General features: G+C 44.9%; 2 protein-coding genes and 1 pseudogene across 2 annotated transcripts in view; all 3 read left to right on the top strand.

Annotated features, from left to right (window-relative positions):
• Nucleotides 1–20,042, top strand: part of LOC144587386 (uncharacterized) — a 176,572-nt gene that overhangs the window by 75,167 nt on the left and 81,363 nt on the right. The gene's annotated exons all lie outside the window — the stretch shown is intronic.
• LOC110071319 (uncharacterized) lies at nucleotides 5,494–11,882 on the top strand. Its single transcript, XM_078387899.1, has 3 exons — nucleotides 5,494–5,544; nucleotides 6,728–6,882; nucleotides 10,100–11,882. Exons 2-3 carry the CDS (start codon nucleotides 6,762–6,764, stop codon nucleotides 11,179–11,181), a joined length of 1,203 nt encoding a protein of 400 aa, XP_078244025.1. The 5' UTR covers nucleotides 5,494–5,544; nucleotides 6,728–6,761; the 3' UTR covers nucleotides 11,182–11,882.
• LOC144586935 (H-2 class I histocompatibility antigen, Q9 alpha chain-like) lies at nucleotides 13,251–15,101 on the top strand (annotated as a pseudogene).

Genomic DNA, 20,042 nt, shown 5'->3' with positions numbered 1-20,042 from the left:
GAGAACAAAGATCTCCCTTAGATCTCCCCAGCGACCACTTGCATCAGAAAGGCAGGTGCTCCTGTGGTCCTTTTTCATACAAGTGGGGGAGCGATGCAGGTGGGTTTGGAGGCAGGTGGCCGCTTACCTCAGTGGATGCATTATCTTCCTTGGCCCCTGTGGCTTCTCGGGACAGTGGCCCTCCTGCTGGCTGGAGGTGAGTCTCTCTGAGGAGGGATCTGGAAGCAGGATCTGAACTCAGCCCTGGGTCTGCCTGGGAGGGGAGTTGTGCCACCTGTCGCTCTCCCATAGGAGAAATCTGTTGTGCGAATGAATGCCCCATTGCCTGACACGTGTCTTGTAAGCCCTTCAGCGGGAGAACCCTCCTGGCTTGGCTTCCCCTTATATCTTGCCAGTTCCAGGAAGCATCACTGTCTCTGGAGACCTGGGTTCAAATCCTTCCAGGGCCAGTGTGTATCTGAGGGGCAAAGGCACCAGTAAAATTCATCTTTCAATATTTCACATTCCTGGAAACCCATGTTCAGGTCACTGTAACTCAGCCGTGACACCTAATAAAGGTAAGAAGACATCGCTGCCTGTTTTTCGTTGTATTGCGCAGGAATTCACGCTACTCTTGTGCAACAGAGGGGAAAAATCAGCACCAGCCACTTCTCCAAAGAGATTTCCCACTGAAAGTTACACTATTCATCTTAAAACCTCTGAGGAAGTCTTAGTAAAATCAGGCCAATAAAAATATAGCAGGAGGACGTCCGAGGAAGTGGACGTCACACCACAAAATCATACATCACTGTGATCAGGTTCAGTTTCAAATTTTGACAACTCCTCATTTTTTGCGGGAAATATTACAGGAGACATCTTCTTTACTTTAACCACTTCATCTTTATTGATTGCATGTTGTTCAATACCGTTCATAATTGGGTCAAATAGACTTAACTCTGGAAACGTGCCTTAACTCTCCAATACAAACTCTCTTCCCAAATCAGCTGAACTCACATGGGTGCTGGGCCAAACTACTCTGCATTGGTGGGTTGCCAAAGGTGTGCGCTCCTCACCGTGCAAATGGTTCCGCAGCATGGGTGCCAAGCCCATTCCCCCTCAGGTGGAGGCGTGTTGTACCGAGAATATGGCTGGATCACTTGACATTCTCTGCCTTTGTTCTTAGGGAAGAACAATTTTATCAGGGTTTGCGTATGAAAATAATTCCAGATGTCTGTGGGACTTTTCTAGCAACGGCATCTGGAAACCAAAAGAAACAACAGTGACCAGGATCTTATCACCTCTTCCCCTAAAAGTTCTCTCCAGCCAGGCTGAAAAAAAGCTTTCCACCAGAAGATAAATAAGCTGCACTTGAAGGCTTCCAGTTATGAGGAGACACTTAATATGATAAGCAAGCAAACAAAACAGTGACGTGTTAGTTCCAAGGTATTTTAGAATAAGGCATTCTAAACATATGTAGGGCCTTGAACATAATTTATGGGTTCTGCTTATCTTGATTCAGCCTCAGGTCCTTTCCTCCTTTGTAAACAATGTTCTGAAGATGGACCAGGGGCCACCAGGAGGCCATCAGCTCCACCCTCAGACCTGGAAAAACCACAACAGCTGTAGACTTTGTGATGAGATGGGTTTTTGAGTTAAAATCTTTTAAGGCATATGGGTTTTGTAATTAAGAAATGAGCCAGAGAGGTTCCATCTTGTTTCTTTGTATACAGTAACTTTGCTATGCTGATAGGTTGTTTTCTAGGCGAGCAGAGAGAATGTTATTCTGAAAGCCTGAGAAAGGACTCTGTGTGATTAGATGGGAATTGTTGTGACTTTATGCGAAACCACAGAAAACCCAAATAACATCTGGTGCGTATGAGAAAGAAGTCATGTGGTGCAACAGGACTGTTTGCCTAGTAACGAACTCTGATTGGATGACATCGTGGGAAGGTGCGATAAGCCCTTGCCAGTTACTCTTGAAAAAGGAACTTTTTGCCTATGGACATTGTCTTTCAAGACCGATCCTTCAGTCATTTGTGACACATGGGACTAACCTTTACTATACTGGATTATCCTTGGACTTATGGGATTTTTCCCTAAGGACTATGCATGGACTATTTTCTATGGACTGTTCTATGGAATATTCTTTATGGACTTCTTTTCTTGGAATACTCCATATGGACTATGCTCTTATAATTTTGTAAGGACTATGGTACATTTACTGGATTTGACTTTTCTAAGGATAATGGGACTTTTACTGAATTTTTCTTTTTAGTACAGGATTCTTGTTCTACAGGATCACTGAGGACTATAGCCTTTTTATAACCTACTTGGATTATTTTGTTTTTACTAATGATTTCCTGGACTGGAACTGTTTTTATTCTTTTTAATGGCTTTTTGTGTTTTTGTAAGGTTTTTGAACACTTTTCTATTTTTCATGTTTTCTTTGCCTCTCTACATCTTTGTAACTAAACAGCACAATGCTAGTTTATTTGCTTTGGTTTAATTTGGCTTTGATACCTAGTAACATGCTTATTCTTTAATAAAATAAAGATTATAAAACTCAATTGGTTTCCTGAACAGTACACTTGTCATAGGGTCATCTGAGAGTGCTGCCTCGGCCTAGCTTACTTAGAGTCCTGTCAGTGGTGCAAGTTAAGTCTAAGGACTATATAGCCCACTTGACCTTTTCATAATAATATCTGAGAGTACCAGGGTGTTCTTATGTGGGCAGATCTGTGAGAAGGGGTGTTGTATCATGGCTAGCTGAGATTGGACTCACTCAGCCCATTTTAGCATGTGCAAACTCCTGATTGCTCTCTGTCCAGGCTTACACGTGTTTTTGGACCCGTGTTTGCTGACAGACTTGACCATCCAAGGGGTGTAATCAGCGATGGTCGGGCAGTGTCCCAGGGGCAGACTTCAGGAGCTGGAAGGAGCTGGTCAGGGAAGGTGTCTTCTCACCTAGCCCCTCCAGGTCTAGATTTGGCCCAGATCCTGATCACATTTTCTTGCTTTGAAGGCCTTTTGGGGGGGGGAACTTGTACCAGGCGTAAATGTTTATCTCTCTCTTGGTGGCCTCAAAATCAAGACGTTGGAGCCATCAGTAAGAAGACTTCTGGCACCATGAGTGAGGTCTTCTGGGGGGGCAGTTGTGTGTCTTGTTTCCTCCCCCATTGAACCTTTTGAGTGGGACTTTGACCATGGATTAGCATGGGGGGTAGCACCTCTCCCCTTGCACTGCTGAAGCCCGAATAAAAGGAGACCTCCTGCCATTTGGGAATTGGAAGCCAGGATCCCACTAGCCCTCTCTGCAGGTGAGATGTGTCCCCAGTTCAAACCCCTTGAACACCAGCTCAGCCCAGCCTACTTGCTTCTTCTGAAACAGGTTGAGGATTTTGTCATGTTTTGAGCCCCATCCATTCTTACTTCTTTTACTTTTAGGGGCCATGGAGGAGAGTAGACCACCTGGTATTGTTTTATGTAAACAGAACTGATTTCAGGAGGAGAATAAATAGGAGTAGCACAGCAAGCGTGGCCTTCCAAGGCCTTTCAAAGGTCACCTGTGGACACCCCACTCCTCGCTAGAGGGTCTTCCATTCCCCTTAGGCTTGTGTAGCTGCATAACAGAATTAGTGCCATTTGAGAAATAGGGTTCTGATGGTGGATTGGTTACTTGGGCTTATGGGATGTTTCTTAGGTGCCTATGCTGCTATTTTTTTAATTAAGAAAAATCAGGGGAAAGGTGATATACACAGTTATGACATGTAAACAAGATTAATTATTATTATCTCGGGGGTGGCTCTGACTTTCTCCTTGTCTTTGCAGGAAAGCAACAGGAGGGCGACCAAGGGAGTGAAAGCCCCTTTCTTCCAAAGTAGCTCAAATCAGCAGCACCTGAGCTGGCTGGGAAGGGGAATTGAGGGATCAGCTTGGAGAGGGATTGGATTCAGAAGCAGCGCTAAAGGATATACCTGCTCATTTCCCCCCCACCCCCATTTCCCCACCACCACCCTTTGTTCCTCCACGTGGTGACCCAGAAACAGTGGACCATTTCCAGACTTATCCTTTCTTTGGTCAGATAATCCACCCTCCACCTATAACTGAAGAAGCCCCCCCTGAGAGTGGGGAGCGGGTGCAATCCAGCTTCCGGGGCTCATGGGTTCAATTGTACTTTCGGGATCCAGAGGAAGCAGGGCAGAGATGGTGACACAGTCAAGTGGAAGCGAACACCTGGGCTTCATTCATTCATTCATTCATTCATTCATTCATTCATTCATTCATTCAGTTTCTATTCTACTCCCATTCGTATCACAGCACTACTCTGGACGGGTTACAAATCATAAATTAGAAAATAAAAATAAAAATAGAGATATTAAAGCCTACAGCAATAACCGAACACCCCCCCCCAAAAAAAACAGATGGCACCGACTAATCCCAGAGTTAATGGAGGAAAAGAGAGGAGGGAAGAAGAGAAGGGGAAAGAAAACAATTGAGGGGAAGGAGGTCAGCTGGGCCCAGTGTGAAAAGTCTCCCTGAAAAGCCATGTCTTTAATTGCTTCCTTAAAGTCACACAATTAAGCATTACAATCAACGTTCCCAGAAAGTGCAGGGATCACCGTGAATCAGTGCAGTACTGGGCCCACACAAGCGGATTGTGCACTATTCTGATTTTCTTTCAGGCAGAGTAAAACTAGCTTTAGCCCAGCCTCATGTGAACCCCAGGTGAAAGGGTATCTTCTCGCACCGGCACAAGGGGAGTGAAACCAACGGTCAGTGCAGATGGGCCCTTCACGGATGCATCATGCAGGAAAAAGTGAATGGCCGCTACTGAAATAGAAAAGAGGGAGGAAGAACCAACGGCCTAGAAAAGGCCTGTATTCAGACTTTGCTAATCTAAACATGGTCGTACCATTGCCCTGCCATGAAGCCTAGTGAGATGATCATCTGAAGCAGCAGCTGCTGCCGCAAGTGGGAGTGAACTTATGCAGGAGGTCTTTTAATTCAAAGTGTTGCCATGAGGGTGAAGCAGATAATCACTACAACTACTACAAGAACAACAAATCCTGGAGTGAGCTAAATATAACTGAGCCCAGAACATGCTGAGAACCTTCTCTGGGGCAAGGGATAGCATGCCGGCTGGTATTCGCCTACTTACCTTGGGAAACAGACTGTGACCAGAACTGAAACGTCAATCATTATTTCCAGCGAATGGCTGAAATCCTGTTGCTTAACATCATATGTTGCACTAGAGTGGCTCATTGAAGCAAGTGGGGATCAGGAGAGTCAACTCCTCTGTAGGGCCAATGGATTCAGATGGATCTACTTGAGTTGCTACTTGTTTTAGCAAAGGAAGTAACAACTAGAGTAAGACCACTTCAATCAATGGAACCTATGTAGTTGACTCACCAAAACCCTACTGATTCAATGGGCCTACTCTAGCACAACTTACTACATTAAGCTAAAGGATTTAAGACATTGCATGTGTTTGTGCTCTTTAATTTTTGAAATCCCCTCAAACATGGACAACATGTGGAAGTTGAGAAAATGAATAAAAACAGGAAGGTTAGTGATGAAAATATGAAAATGGAGACACCAAAGGAAAAAACCCTTCTCAAATGTTTTTTCCCTTAGAAAAATATTTTCTTTATACATGAATCTCTCTTTTGCTCTGAACTACAAACTCCAGACTTCTTTGCAAATCTCAGGGTAATTTTTAGCAGGTGGTTCAATTTCAAGGTGGGAATGTGGGCATGATAAAAGGAAAAAAAGAAGAGAAGAGTTGCAATTAGTAATGAGTCACCAGCAGAAGGAAACACAGGCTTCCAGACCCCCATCACCACCTTAGCCAGATATGGGTGCTGGCTTTTGCTCTATTTCTGGCTGCTAGAAATTCTCGAACTGGGTGACTCCTCTTTTGATTCCTTTCTCCCAAACTTTCTGCTTCTCTGTAGCTGGATTGTGACTTTCCTGGGCAGTTGGGCGTCACCTTGGTAAGCAAGAGGAAAATATGGGGCTCCTGAGAGAGAACAAAAGGTGAAACAGAGGTGATTAATTTGTAATGGGTGAACATTGCCAGAGGGAGAAGGTCTCTATGTACCACATCTTTGTGGTGGGGCTGGAGAGAGAGAGTTCTCTTCTAGGGATGTCTCCTTCGGATTTTTTTTGGATGCCAGTTCCCAGAATTCCTGAATCTGAGATTTCTGTTTCAGAGACACACACCTTCAGAAACATGTGTTTTCTTCATCTCTAGCAGGGCTTCTTACATAGTTCATTTCCTGTTGCAATGCCTCCTGGGCGTAATCTTGCAGCTCTTTTGTTTCTATAGACCAGTTGTCTCCAACCTTGGGACTCCAGATGTTCTTGGACTTCAGCTCCCAGAAATCCTGGCCACCAGAGGTGATGGTATAGACAGGGCCTTCCAAAAAGTGCAGTGCCCTGAGATTTGGGGGGCAGAAACTGGAGACCTATAGTGCAGCCTCTGAAGACTAGGCCTTCAGGTCTAGAAATTGAAGGTGTCTGAAATTGTAGAGGAGGAATTCTGGGATAATTTGGGGAGCTGGAGTGCAGGAAGTCCAAATGCCACATCCTTATTTTTTTCTCTTAATGGGATAAGGTGGTAGCATTGTGACTTCCATCTATAAAGGGCTGAGTTCAATTCTCCCTTCAAAGGCAATGGAACTCATAACTCAGGTTAGGGCTGGTGTCCCAACTGTTACTTTAAAAAGCTTCTGCTCTGTTGTTAAAGGTGACAGATGAAGGTCGCCCTTTGATCAACACCCATGGAAGGAGAGGCGCCTCTTAAGGATGAACAGAAGCAGCTACAAGTAGGAGGCAACCAAAAAGAGGATGAAGCAGATGAAGCTCCTTTTCTCCTTTCAGCGGCTCCTCAGAATCTACAAGGTATATATAGAGAGAATCTTTCCTCCTAGGGTTTGGCTTCCAGTCCCCTAATCACCATTGTTGCTCTCTTCTCAACTGGCTACAGTTTGTTGGCATCCCTCTTAAATTGGGGTGTCCAGAACTGGAGCCGGAACTCAAGATGAGGCCTAACCAGTGCTGAATAGAGGAGAAATAGTACTTCAAGAGGCACCTCTACACATGGAAATCACCAGATGGGCAATACCGAAATCAGATTGATTATATTCTCTGCAGCCAAAGATGGAGAAGCTCTATACAGTCAGCAAAAACAAGATCTGGGGCTGATTGTGGCTCTGATCATCAGCTTCTCATAGCAAAATTCAAGATTAAACTGAAGAGAGTAGGAAAAACCACTGGGCTAGTCAGGTATAATCTAAACCAAATCCTTTATGAATACACAGTGGAAGTGAAGAACAGATTTAAGGAACTTGATTTGGTGGACAGAGTGCCTGAAGAACTTTGGACAGAGGCTTGTAACATTGTACAGGAGGCAGCAACAAAAACCATCCCAAAGAAAAGGAAATGCAAGAAAGCAAAATGGCTGTCCGACGAGGCCTTACAAATAGCAGAGAAGGGAAACAAAATGCAAGGGAGATAGGGAAAGTTACAGAAACTTGAATGCAGACTTCCAAAGAATAGCAAGGAGAGACAAGAGGGCCTTCTTAAATGAACAATGCAAAGAAATAGACGAAAATAACAGAAAAGGAAAAACCAGAGATCTGTTCAGGAAAATTGGAGATATTAGAGGAACATTTTGCGCAAAGATGGACATGATAAAAGACAAAAATGGGAGGGGCCTAACAGAAGCAGAGGACGTCAAGAAGAGGTGGCAAGAATACACAGAGGAATTATATCAGAAAGATTTGGATATCCCGGACAACCCAGATAGTGTAGTTGCTGACCTTGAGCCAGACATCCTGGAGAGCGAAGTCAAGTGGGCCTTAGAAAGCCTGGCTAACAACAAGGCCAGTGGAGGCGATGGCATTCCAGTTGAACTATTTAAAATCTTGAAAGATGATGCTGTTAAGGTGCTACATTCAATATGCCAGCAAGTTTGGAAAACCCAACAGTGGCCAGAGGATTGGAAAAGATCAGTCTATATCCCAATCCCAAAGAAGGGCAGTGCGAAAGAATGCTCCAACTACCGTAAAGTTGCACTCATTTCACACGCTAGCAAGGTTATGCTCAAAATCCTACAAGGTAGGCTTCAGCACTATGTGGACCGAGAACTCCCTGAAGTACAAGCTGGATTCCGAAGAGGCAGAGGAACGAGAGACCAAATTGCTAACTTGCGCTGGATTATGGAGAAAGCCAGAGAGTTCCAGAAAAATATCTACTTCTGCTTCATTGACTATGCAAAAGCCTTTGTGTGGACCACAGCAAACTATGGCAAGTTCTTAAAGAAATGGGAGTACCTGACCATCTTCTATATCTGCTGAGAAACCTATATGTGGGACAGGAAGCAACAGTTAGAACTGGATATGGAACAACTGATTGGTTCAAAATTGGGAAAGGAGTACGACAAGGCTGTATATTGCCCCCAGCTTATTTAACTTATATGCAGAATACATCATGCAGAACGCTGGACTGGAGAAATCCCAAGCCGGAATTAAGATTGCCGGAAGAAATATTAACAACCTCCGATATGCAGATGATACCACTCTGATGGCAGAAAGTGAGGAGGAACTAAAGAACCTTGTAATGAGGGTGAAAGAGGAGAGTGCAAAAAACCGTCTGAAACTCAACATAAAAAAAACTAAGAACATGGCCACTGGTCCCATCACATCCTGGGAAATAGAAGGGGAAGATATGGAGGCAGTGACAGATTTTATTTTCCTGGGTTCCATGATCTCTGCAGATGGAGACAGCAGCCACGAAATTAAAAGATGCCTGCTTCTTGGGAGGAAAGCGATGACAAATCTTGACAGCATCTTAAAAAGCAGAGACATCACCTTGCCAACAAAAGTCCGAATAGTCAAAGCTATGGTTTTTCCTGTTGTGATGTATGGAAGTGAGAGCTGGACCACAAAGAAAGCAGACCGCCGAAGAATTGATGCCTTTGAATTGTGGTGCTGGACGAGGCTCCAGAGAATCCCCTGGACTGCAAGGAGAACAAACCTATCAATTCTAAAGGAAATCAACCCTGAGTGCTCACTGGAAGGACAGATCCTGAAGCTGAGGCTCCAGTACTTTGGCCATCTCATGAGAAGAGAAGACTCCTTGGAAAAAACCTTGATGTTAGGAAACTGTGACGGCAATAGGAGAAGGGGACGACCGAGGATGAGATGGTTGGACAGTATCGTCGAAGCTACCAACATGAATTTGACCCAACTCCGGGAGGCAGTGGAAGATAGGAAGGCCTGGCATGCTCTGGTCCATGGGGTCACGAAGAGTCGGACATGACTAAATGACTAAACGAAACGATTGTGAATCAGAGAAAAACTTAGCTGACATTTTGACAAAACCTCTGAATATACAGAAACACATGGAAATAACTGAAAAGTTGGGTATATGTTCTGCTCAGACCTTAAATTAGGAGGGGTGTCAAGGAAAATTACAGGCCTGAGCAGAATGGAGTGTATTAATGAGAATCCATAATGAACAGATGTGTTAAAACTCAGTCAGGATGACTCAGCAGTGCTGATGCAACTCAGGGATGATGCAACCTGTAATCTGATTGGTTCTGTATATGTATATATGTGTGAGTTGTACAGTCAGTTGTATCCTCCTGCTTGAAGATCATTTCTACATGCTATGCTGCCAGACTGCTATAAATACTGCTGTAAATACATGTTGGTGGAGGAAATGCTACCGGAGGGTGCGTGAGTTATTTCTGGACTGCCTGGACTGCGAATTACTCTGCTAAAACTGCGATTTGTGCTAAGAAACGCTAACATAATATTACAGAGCCAATTATCCATCTTGTCACTGTTCATTTGTATGTTTTTTTTTATCCTACGTGGAGAGGTTTGCAGTTATTTCATACTGTTGTTTTCAGCCCAATGGTTATCAAGATCATTTTGAATTTTGTTCCTTTCTTCCAGGGTGTTACCATTCACTTGATAGCCACTGAATCTCTTGTGTCTTTAGCCAAATCTAAAAATTTTAGGAAAGAAGGCTGATGAATGCAATAAACTTTCTTCTCTGCACCATTTCCCCCTAGATCCTCAATTCACTATTAATTCTCTCCTTCGAGCAGATGGGGCAAAAGAGAAGGAAGTAAGACTCCATGGGACATTGCCAGAAAGAGGGGAGGATGAAAATGAGTACTGCGGGGAAGGAAATGAATCACTGAGGCAGAATCGGGAAGACCAGAGGAGAGACATGTCACACAGATATCCGAGCGGCATTGCCTCTGAAGAAGAAATGGGAAAAACAACAAACAGGAGCATCAGTGCTCTTCAATGCTCAGAGTATCAACAAAGCATCCCTCTGAGGAAAAGTCCAGTGAAATGTCCAACATGTCATGCCAAGATAAATCTGTGTCACTGTTTGGAGGATGGAGAAAGTTTCAGATGGAGCCCAGAAGATACAAGATTTCACACAGGGGAGAAACAGAAATGCTTTAGCTCTGAACTTAAAGCACCTCAACCAATGCATTCTGAAGAAAAAGTCTGGAAGAGCGTAGAGTGTGGCATGAGGTTCAAGAGAAATCCAGAACTTAAAAGACATCAAAGAATACACACAGGACAGAAAGCATACAAATGTCCTGAATGTGGACAGGCCTTCAGACGCAATTCGAATCTTCAAGTACATCAGCGAATTCATACAGGAGAGAAACCCTACATATGCAAAGAATGTGGGAAATGTTTCAATCATTCCTCAACTTTGAAAGTACATCAGCGCCGGCATTCAGGGGAGAAACCGTATTCTTGTAAAGAATGTGGGAAATGTTTCTGCCAGAGCAGTGATCTTCAAGTACACCAGCGAATTCATACAGGAGAGAAACCCCATCAGTGCAATGAATGTGGGAAAAAGTTCAGCCTGAAGGCAAACCTTGTAGTACATCAACGAATTCATACAGGAGAGAAACCCTATAAATGTGAAGAATGTGGGAGGAGTTTCAGACATATCGGAAATCTTATAATACATCGACGAATTCATTCAGGAGAAAAACCCTATGCATGTAAAGAATGTGGGAAATGTTTCTGCCAGAGCAGTGATCTTCAAGTACACCAGCGAATTCATACGGGAGAGAAACCCCATCAGTGCAATGAATGTGGGGAAAAGTTCACCCGGAAGGCAAACCTTGTAGTACATCAGCGAATTCATACAGGATAGAAACCCTATCAGTATGAAGAATCTGGGAAAATCTCCACAGTTGGGTCAACCTTAAGAAAACATCATAAAGGAGAGAAACCCGTACAGTTCAAAGAATGTAAGAAGAGGTTCACCAAATACTCAAACGTCGCAGTACATCAAGCAATTGACTCAGGAGAAAAACTCTATACATGCAAAGAGTGTGGTAAAAAATTCAAGCAGCTCTCAGATTTTAAACTTCATCAACACTCACATTCAGGGAAGAAACTGCATCATTGTAAAGAAGGTGGGAAAAGCATGTGTCTGAACACAGATCCTGGGGAACACAAACAAATTCATTCAGGAGAAAATCTCTATCAGTGCAAAGAATGTGGGGAAATCTTCCGTTGTAGAGCCCATCGTATTAGACATCGACAGATGCACAGAGAGGGGAAACTTTGAAATCCCCACATAATTATCTCCTTAAACTCCATCAACCTGTCTGTCTTGGAAAGAGACTGAAGAGAGAAGTTCATGCCACAGTGAAAGACTAGTTGTCGAATTATACCTTTGTGAATCTGTGAATGCATGTAAGAAAAAAGTCTTTATGGTGGCCCCAAATGTGGGAATCCCCTCCACAGAAATCTTCTTTTCCTCCAAAAGATACACAAAATCCACATTCCTGATAGCATTTTACAACAATAAGGAGATAGTTAACAGGAGTGGTGCTGTGTTTTAAGATAATTGCCTTCTGTTCTATGATTTTTAAAAAATATTTCAAACCTAAGGTTTTGATGAGATACTTTTAACATGAGTCTAATTTTATCATTTTACAACAATTGCCTTGAAATTGAAATAAATATTTAGACTGGAATAAGGCCTCTTTGGATGAGCCATGGTTATGCAAAAAGGATCCTGACAGGATGAGTGTGGATAATTTTGAGCTTATTTGCACGAAAGATCGTGAAAAAGTTTGTGTAATTTATGGGGACCCTAAAGGGATGTTCAAATGTATGAGATATTTAAGGAGTGGTGTCAACAATACCAAAACACACTGTTGAAGAATAAGGAAAAACCTACAAGCAGGGTTAATAATATAACACTGAAACAAGGACCTCGGAGCACTATGAAGCTTTATAACACCCCTTGGTTGTTTGAGTCTGTGGTAGTCCATCACAGCTGGCATTTATTCCTGCAGGGGTTGATTCTAGTGTGAAACCAGATAACAGTCTCTCCCTCCCTCCCTCCCTCTCTCTCTCTCTCTCTCTCTCTCTCACACACACACACACACACACACACACACACACACACACACACACACACACAGTGAGCTTCCATAGCCAAGGAGGAATACAGAATCTAGTCTCCCAAGACTGATCCCCACATTCTGTCACCACCAACACTGAGGTTGTTGTCCAAAGAATATGGAAGTCTTATTCCTGTACAACACCTTAATGTTGAAAACATGATGTGTCTCCATGAAGATGGAGGAAGCCGGTGGCAGGGCTTAGTTTTTGAAGGAACACAAAGTCTCCCTGTGTGTTATGCTCTAGACAGGTTACCTGTCAGGAAGCTAACAGATGACTAATGCCTTGCAGCTTCCACAGAATTTAGCCTCTTCTAGCCCCTTTTTCACTCTCTATGAAGAGTTATCCTATCTGCGGTGGAGCCTTCATTCCTCAGTTGGTGTGTAGGCATCCTTCAGTCTCAAGAGACTAGGGTAACGTGCTCTGAATAGAGATCTTGACACAGTGTCTAGTGTGGCTGAGAAGGCCAGTTAAAGAGTGACAATTCCTTCCACACTGAAGACAAATACAATCCGTCCCCTGCCTAGCTCCCTGATTTTGCTGGTTTTGGGACTGCCTCTTTGCCTCAGCCTGCTGAAAAAGTGTCTCTTCAAATCGGGAGAGGCGATGCTGCACCGCCTGCCTCCAGGCTGAACGCTCAGATGTCAAGGTTTTCCATCTGTTGAGGTCCATTCCTAAGGCCTTCAGATCCCGCTCGCAGATCTCCTTGTATCACAGCGGTGGTCTCCCTCTGGGGCACTTTCCTTGCACTAATTCTCCATACAGGGAATCTTTTTGAATCTGACCATCAGCCATTCTCACGACATGCCCAAGCTAAAGTAGGCCTCACTGTTTCAGTAATGTATACTTTATTATACATTATGTATTCCTCAGCTATCAGTTGTTCAAAACATCATAGAGTAATGTGGATGTTTGGGCAAAAGGTGCTTCGTTATGCTTTGGCCCAATTAGTCCAGCTGCTCTGTGCCTCCTCATCCCATTAATCTTCAGTCTGGACAGGAGTGTTAGAGAGAGGCAAAAACTAAGGAATTAGTCCTGTGGATCCTTCATTGATTAATCTTGGGTGTTTTTAGACTCATAATGAGAACAATATTAAAACCACAAAGAAAACAAAGAATTATTCCTTTAAATATCCTCTGGGCCTTGGAATGAGGATGACAACCTGGGGGATTCCTTTTCTGCCGCTCTTTCAGAACAGCCAGAGTCCAACATCAGAGTTTCCCTAAGAAAATGGTAGGCCATGTGCGGCCTCCCGAATCCCCAAAGTGCCCCTTGCTGTTGTTGGGGGGGGGGTGGCCCAAGCATCTTAACCCTCCCCTCTAGAAGAAAAAAATTTAGGCTGCAGGGGTTGAGTACTACTTAGGCCTTATTCTGTATGGCATTAATGTTTCTCCTGTCACTTTGACGTCTCTCTGCAGTAAGACCCACAAAATGTTCTGCGTAGGCTTCTTGTAGCCCCGCCACTTGCCTTTTGTTGCTGGGAGTCGGCCACTATGGGGTCAGGAGCCCCAAGTGGCACATCTTCCCCTACGCTTTCCCCCCCTTTTCCTCTGCTCTCCCCAGTTTGCAGGTTCCTTTACCTCCCATGCCCACCACACCCTGCACTATATTTTTTCACTGGGGTATCAAAGCCCGGCCAAGGGCTGCCTTATTTCCCCATCGTGGCCTAATTGGTTGACCAGCCGTTTGTCTGGTATGAGAGCGACACCAGGAAGGATCTGCCCCCCGTGTGTCCTGGATCCGGAAAGTGGAACAAGAGGACCCCCAGTATTGGGACTGGTAGACCCAGTTCTCCCGGAGCTGGGTGTTTTACTTCTGGGTGACCCTGTGGAGCCGCTTCAACCACAGCCGGGGTGAGTGAAGATTGTGTGTCTGGAGGGCAGGCAAAAGTGGCTGCCTGACTACAAACCACAGAATTTATTTTTATTTTATAAACAGAAATGGGTTTTAGAACACTGTGTCTGTGTGTGCTTTCTACTTCTCCTACAACATGGCTGGCTTTCTGCAACCTAGTTCCCTCTGTATGTATTGGATCACAACTCCCATTCTCCTCACCCACTGAAATAGGCGTCTCACATGGCTGGATGCCTTTTGAGTCCCTCTTGTTCTGCTGAATAAAGGTGTGACAGTCCTGGTTTGCGTTGTGGAATCACACAGTGCTAGTGTCTTCCTGTCCATCTCCCAGGGCTCCATGTCTGGAAATGGATGCACAGCTGTGAACTCGGCAATGACGGACACAAAGGGGGCCACCCCCAGTTCGGCTATGAAGGGAAAGATTTCCTCAGCCTGGAGACAAGGAGACTCTCACTTGGATGGCCACTGATTCCAAAGCCCAGGTGACCCAAGAGACGGTGGGAGGCCAACCAAGTCTGGACCAAGGGCTGGAAGAACTTCCTGGAGGGAGACTGGATCAAGTGGCTGCAGAAGTACCTGGACTAGGGGAAGGAGACTCTCCTGAAGACGGGCGAGGTTGAGAAGGAGCTCAGATGTGACACGCGGCTCTTCAATCATGAAGAGGGCAGAGTAGGGGGAGGAAAATGGAGGCTGGAGCTGAAGATAACAGGTGTAGACTTCATACACAAATTCTAGTGTGTTCCTGCAGGACTAAATAAAGATCAAGGGTGTCTAGTTCACTGTGAGGGTTCGGCAGTAGGGTCTGGTGTTTCACAATAACGTCAGGCAACACTGGCTGCAGTGACAACTGTGGAACATTTGTTTGTGCTTCAAAGTAATAAACAAGTGTCCTGAATGGGTGAGCGTGCTTTCTCTCCTTCTCCCAATGGTTTTTCCTGTCGTGATGTATGGAAGTGAGAGCTGGACCATAAAGAAAGCAGACCGCCGAAGAATTGATGCCTTTGAATTGTGGTGCTGGACTGGAGAAATCCCAAGACGGAATTAAGATTGCCGGAAGAAATATTAACAACCTCCGATATGCAGATGATACCACTCTGATGGAAGAAAGTGAGGAGGAACTAAAGAACCTTGTAATGAGGGTGAAAGAGGAGAGTGCAAAAAACGGTCTGAAACTCAACATCAAAAAAACTAAGATCATGGCCACTGGTCCCATCACCTCCTGGGAAATAGAAGGGGAAGGTATGGAGGCAGTGTCAAATTTTATCTTCCTGGGCTCCATGATCACTGCAGATGGAGACAGCAGCCCTGAAATTAAAAGGCGCCTTCTTCTTGGGAGGAAAGCGATGACAAATCTTGACAGCATCTTGAAAAGCAGAGACATCACCTTGCCAACAAAAGTCCGAATAGTCAAAGCTATGGTTTTTCCTGTCGTGATGTATGGAAGTGAGAGCTGGACCATAAAGAAAGCAGACCGCCAAAGAATTGATGCCTTTGAATTGTGGTGCTGGAGGAGGCTCTTGAGAATCCCCTGGACTGCAAGGAGAACAAACCTACCAGTTCTAAAGGAAATCAACCCTGAATGCTCACTTGAAGGACAGATCCTGAAGCTGAGGCTCCAGTACTTTGGCCATCTCATGAGAAGAAAAGAGTCTTTGGAAAAAACCTTGATGTTAGGAAGGTGTGATGGCAAGAGGAGAAGGGGACGACCGAGGATGAGATGGCTGGACAGTGTCTTCGAAGCAACCAACATGAACCTGACACAGCTCCGGGAGGCAGTGGAGGACAGGAGGGCCTGGCGTGCTCTGGTCCATGGGGTCACAAAGAGTCGGACACGACTAAACGACTAAACACACACCCAATGGGTCCCGAAGGGTTTCCAACCATCAAATGCAAAAGAGTTACTATAACTCATAGGTCGGAGAACAGGGGTAAATTACCCCAAATGGGGTAAAAGTGAAAATCATGGGGGTAATGAGCAGGCTGCTACCCCCTCCCTCCCACTCGCCCCCACCCTCTGGAGCCAAAGCGCCTCGCCCTATTACTTCCTTCGTTGCAGCAGGGAGCTCCTAAATGCTCCATTCTGTTAGAGAGATCGGAAATATAAACCTAATTGGTTACAGGTGGTGATTAGCCCGGGCAATCAGCCAATCTGGGGCTTCTGAATGACTGCTTCCTCCGGAAATGACTGCAAACAAGCAGGAGGAGGGAAAGGAGCAAGCAAGGGAAGGAGGGAAGAACGAAAGGACTGAGGACTTCCTCAGGCTTATTTAAATGTATGTAATTGTAGAAAATGGAGGGAGTGTGTGTGCACGTCCGTGTGTGCGCACGTCCGTGTGTGTGTGTGTGTGTGTGTGTGTGAGATAGAGAGAGAGAGAGAGTCAGACTGACTCAAAACTGAAAATGAACAGGCAGTCAAACAAAAGAGAAACTGAATTAAGGCGGGGGAAGGGTGGCTTTTTAAGGTGCTGTCTAGGTTTATCATTGCTTTCCTTCCAAGAAGCAGGCATCTTTTAATTTTGTGGCTGCTTTCACCATTTGCAGTGATCATGGAGCCCAAGAACGTAAAATCTGTCACTACCTCCATATCTTCCCCTTCTATTTCCCAGGAGGTGATGGGACCAGTGGCCATGATCTTTGTTTTTTTGATGTTGAGCTTCAGGCCATTTTTTGCACTCTCCTCTTTCGCCCTCATCAAGAGGTTCTTTAACTCCTCCTCACTTTCTGCCATCAGAGTGGTATCATCTGCATATCTGAGGTTGTTGATATTTTTTCTGGCAATCTTAATTGCGGCTTAGGCTTCCTCTAGTCCGCCCCTTCACATGATGTATTCTGCATTTAAATTAAATAAGCAGGGGGACAATATACAGCCTTGTCGTACTCCTTTCCCAATTTTGAACCAACCAGTTGTTCCATATCCAGTTCTAACTGTTGCTTCCTGTCCCACGTATAGTTTCCCAGGAGATAGATAAGGTGGTCAAGCACTCCCATTTCTTTAAGAACTTGCCATAGTTTGCTGTGGTCCACACAGTCAAAGGCTTTTGCGTAGTCAATGAAGCAGAAGTAGATGTTTTTCTGGAACTCTCTGGCTTTCTCCATAATCCAGTGCATGTTAGCAATTTGGTCTCTAGTTCCCCTGCCCCTTCAAAATCCAGCTTGTACTTCTGGGAGTTCTCGGTCCACGTACTGCTGAAGCCTGCCTTGTAGGATTTTGAGCAAAACCTTGCTAGCATGTGAAATAAGTGCAATTGTATGGTAGTTGGAGCATTCTTTGGCACTGCCCTTCTTTGGGATTGGTATGTAGACTGATCTTTTCCAATCCTCTGGCCACTGCTGAGTTTTCCATTGATGATGATTAAAAAAAAAACACTGGTCCTTTGATATTGGGCTGTGGCACCAGGGTGGGTGACATGACCTTTAGCCTGGTTTGTTCCTTTTTGCACACCACACATAGAATGATTAAAATGGTAGGGAACCCCCCCACCCAATTCTGCGTTGCCTATCTCTAGCAAGCATGTCATTGCTAGAACCACTCTGGCAGCCACCTCTGTGAGCTAGCAAAAATTTAATGCAAATTGCTAAGCAAGTTGGATGCTCCCTATACCACACCATGGCTGGAGTGCAATGTGTTCCAGCAAAAATAGTGCACATCTTTATCAAATTTGGTGCATCCTGCTAGTTCGGTACACAGCCTCTGTAGATTCAATAATATTTTTAATTCAAATAATGTATGATTTCCTTCCTTTCGAATCAAGGGGGTAATGTCAGCGTATATAAATTTTTTGCGGGGTAAAAGGTAAAGAAGTTCCCTGACCCCTGCTATAACTGTTATTCCAAAGTCCCGGTAACTCAGGAGGTGTCCATCCCTTCAGGGTCATCCCCAACGGAACATTGAGCAGGGGCACGGTCTCGTCCAAATCGAAATAATCCTACTGGGAACCTCTCTCCTGCTCCAATCCTTTTCCAATCCGTTGTCTTTCGGCTAGTCTCCTCCTCTCCCTGGCTCTCCATTCGATCCTCTCTTTCCTTTCTCTCTCTGCCCGCTCTTGGAAGCGGCCATGAGGGTGAGTGTGGGAGGTGGAGCCTGCCAGGGCTCTGAGGGAAGCCATAATTGTGACAAACCCAGACCTACTGGGATATGCCACAGTTTCACTAAGCTGCCACCAACCATTCCCTATAAGAAGTCACACAGACCAGGGATGGATTTTTAACAAATAAAAGAACAAGGTTTCTTTACATAACACACAGGGAAAATAAAATGATCAGGTGAATAAGATACAGTAACGTGGCTTAGTCTCAATCATACATACACACAGTTTGGTTCACACAGAACACTCTACATAAAGCACAGACCCTGAACCTATCAGTTCTGGCTAACCCTACAGACACCTGAACCTATCAGGTTGGTACTGACTGACACACAGTAGTACCCTGTCTGACACACAGACTCCCACTCAAGCTTCTTCTCTCAGCTCTCCTCCTCTACTCCAGCTTCTCCACACACGCTCCACATATATATACAGTACAGCCCCTCCTCCTGATGTCCCGCCTTCCACTCCCCATAGGATGGAACTTTCCCTCCAAACCCATGACAGACAGGTAACATCAGTGCTGTATGTAACACCTCCCCTCTTTATAAGTTGTTTTGTAGGGGGAAAGCTAAGGTGCTTTTCACCAAAAAACAACCTGGATCCAAAACAAACAAAAACAGTCATATAATAACATACAATACCATACTTACTTATACTTACACTCTATTAGGCATTTAAACATTTACCATTAACAATACATCAAGTTACCTTTATTCATACAAACCAACATGTTTAATAACAAGCACATTTAACCTTTGGTCACCAAAATATATACATAGTCCATGTTTCTTTCGCCGTCTTCATTCTTCAGGTCTTCTTGACAAGGCGTCAGCAACACAGTTCACTGACCCTCTGACCACCTTCACTTCAAAGTCATAGTCTTGCAGGTTTAAAGCCCACCTCATAAGTTTACTATTGTGGGTTTTCATTGTCTTTAACCATTGCAGTGGTGAATGGTCAGTGCGCAGAATAAAATGTCTTCCCCAGATGTAAGGCTTGGCCTTCTGGATTGCGTAGACTATGGCCAGACACTCCTTCTCCACGGTTGCCAAATGTCTCTCACCTTTCTGGAGTTTCCTACTCAGGTAGGACACTGGATGCTGGTCACCATTTTCATCCTCCTGGCAAAGAACTGCTCCTACCCCGCTGTTAGACGCATCGGTGTAGATGATGAACTCCCGGTCGAAGTCTGGAGCACGCAGCACTGGATAGTTGATGAGCGCCTGCTTCAACCTCTGGAACGCCTCCTCACAGTCGCTGGTCCACGGGATGCGGTCATCAGCCCTCTTCCTCATCAGATCGGTCAGCGGAGCCGCAATCTCGCTAAACCTCAGGATGAACTTTCTGTAGTAGCCCACCAACCCAAGAAATGATTTGACCTTTTTCTTGGTGTTGGGTCTAGGCCAATCACGAACTGCTTCTATTTTGGCCTCTAGGGGTTTTATCACTCCTCCCCCTACCATGTGACCCAAGTATTTTGTTTCTGGGCTACCCAGCTGCAGTTTGTTTTCTTTGCAGGGCCTAGGCCAAAGCACTTCCTCCCCTGGATTAAAGCGCCTCTCCCTGCCTTCCTGGTCATCCCAAGCTTTCTTTCTGACCTTTGGAGCTTGCAGGGTCTCTGCTGCTAGCTCTAGGTTTCTCTTTAGGTCATTCC

The sequence above is a fragment of the Pogona vitticeps genome, chromosome 2 (genome assembly GCF_051106095.1).
Source record: "Pogona vitticeps strain Pit_001003342236 chromosome 2, PviZW2.1, whole genome shotgun sequence".
In the NCBI taxonomy this organism is placed as follows: Eukaryota; Metazoa; Chordata; class Lepidosauria; order Squamata; family Agamidae; genus Pogona; species Pogona vitticeps.
Note: the sequence above shows the minus strand (reverse complement) of the source record. Positions and strands in the feature narration are given on the sequence as shown.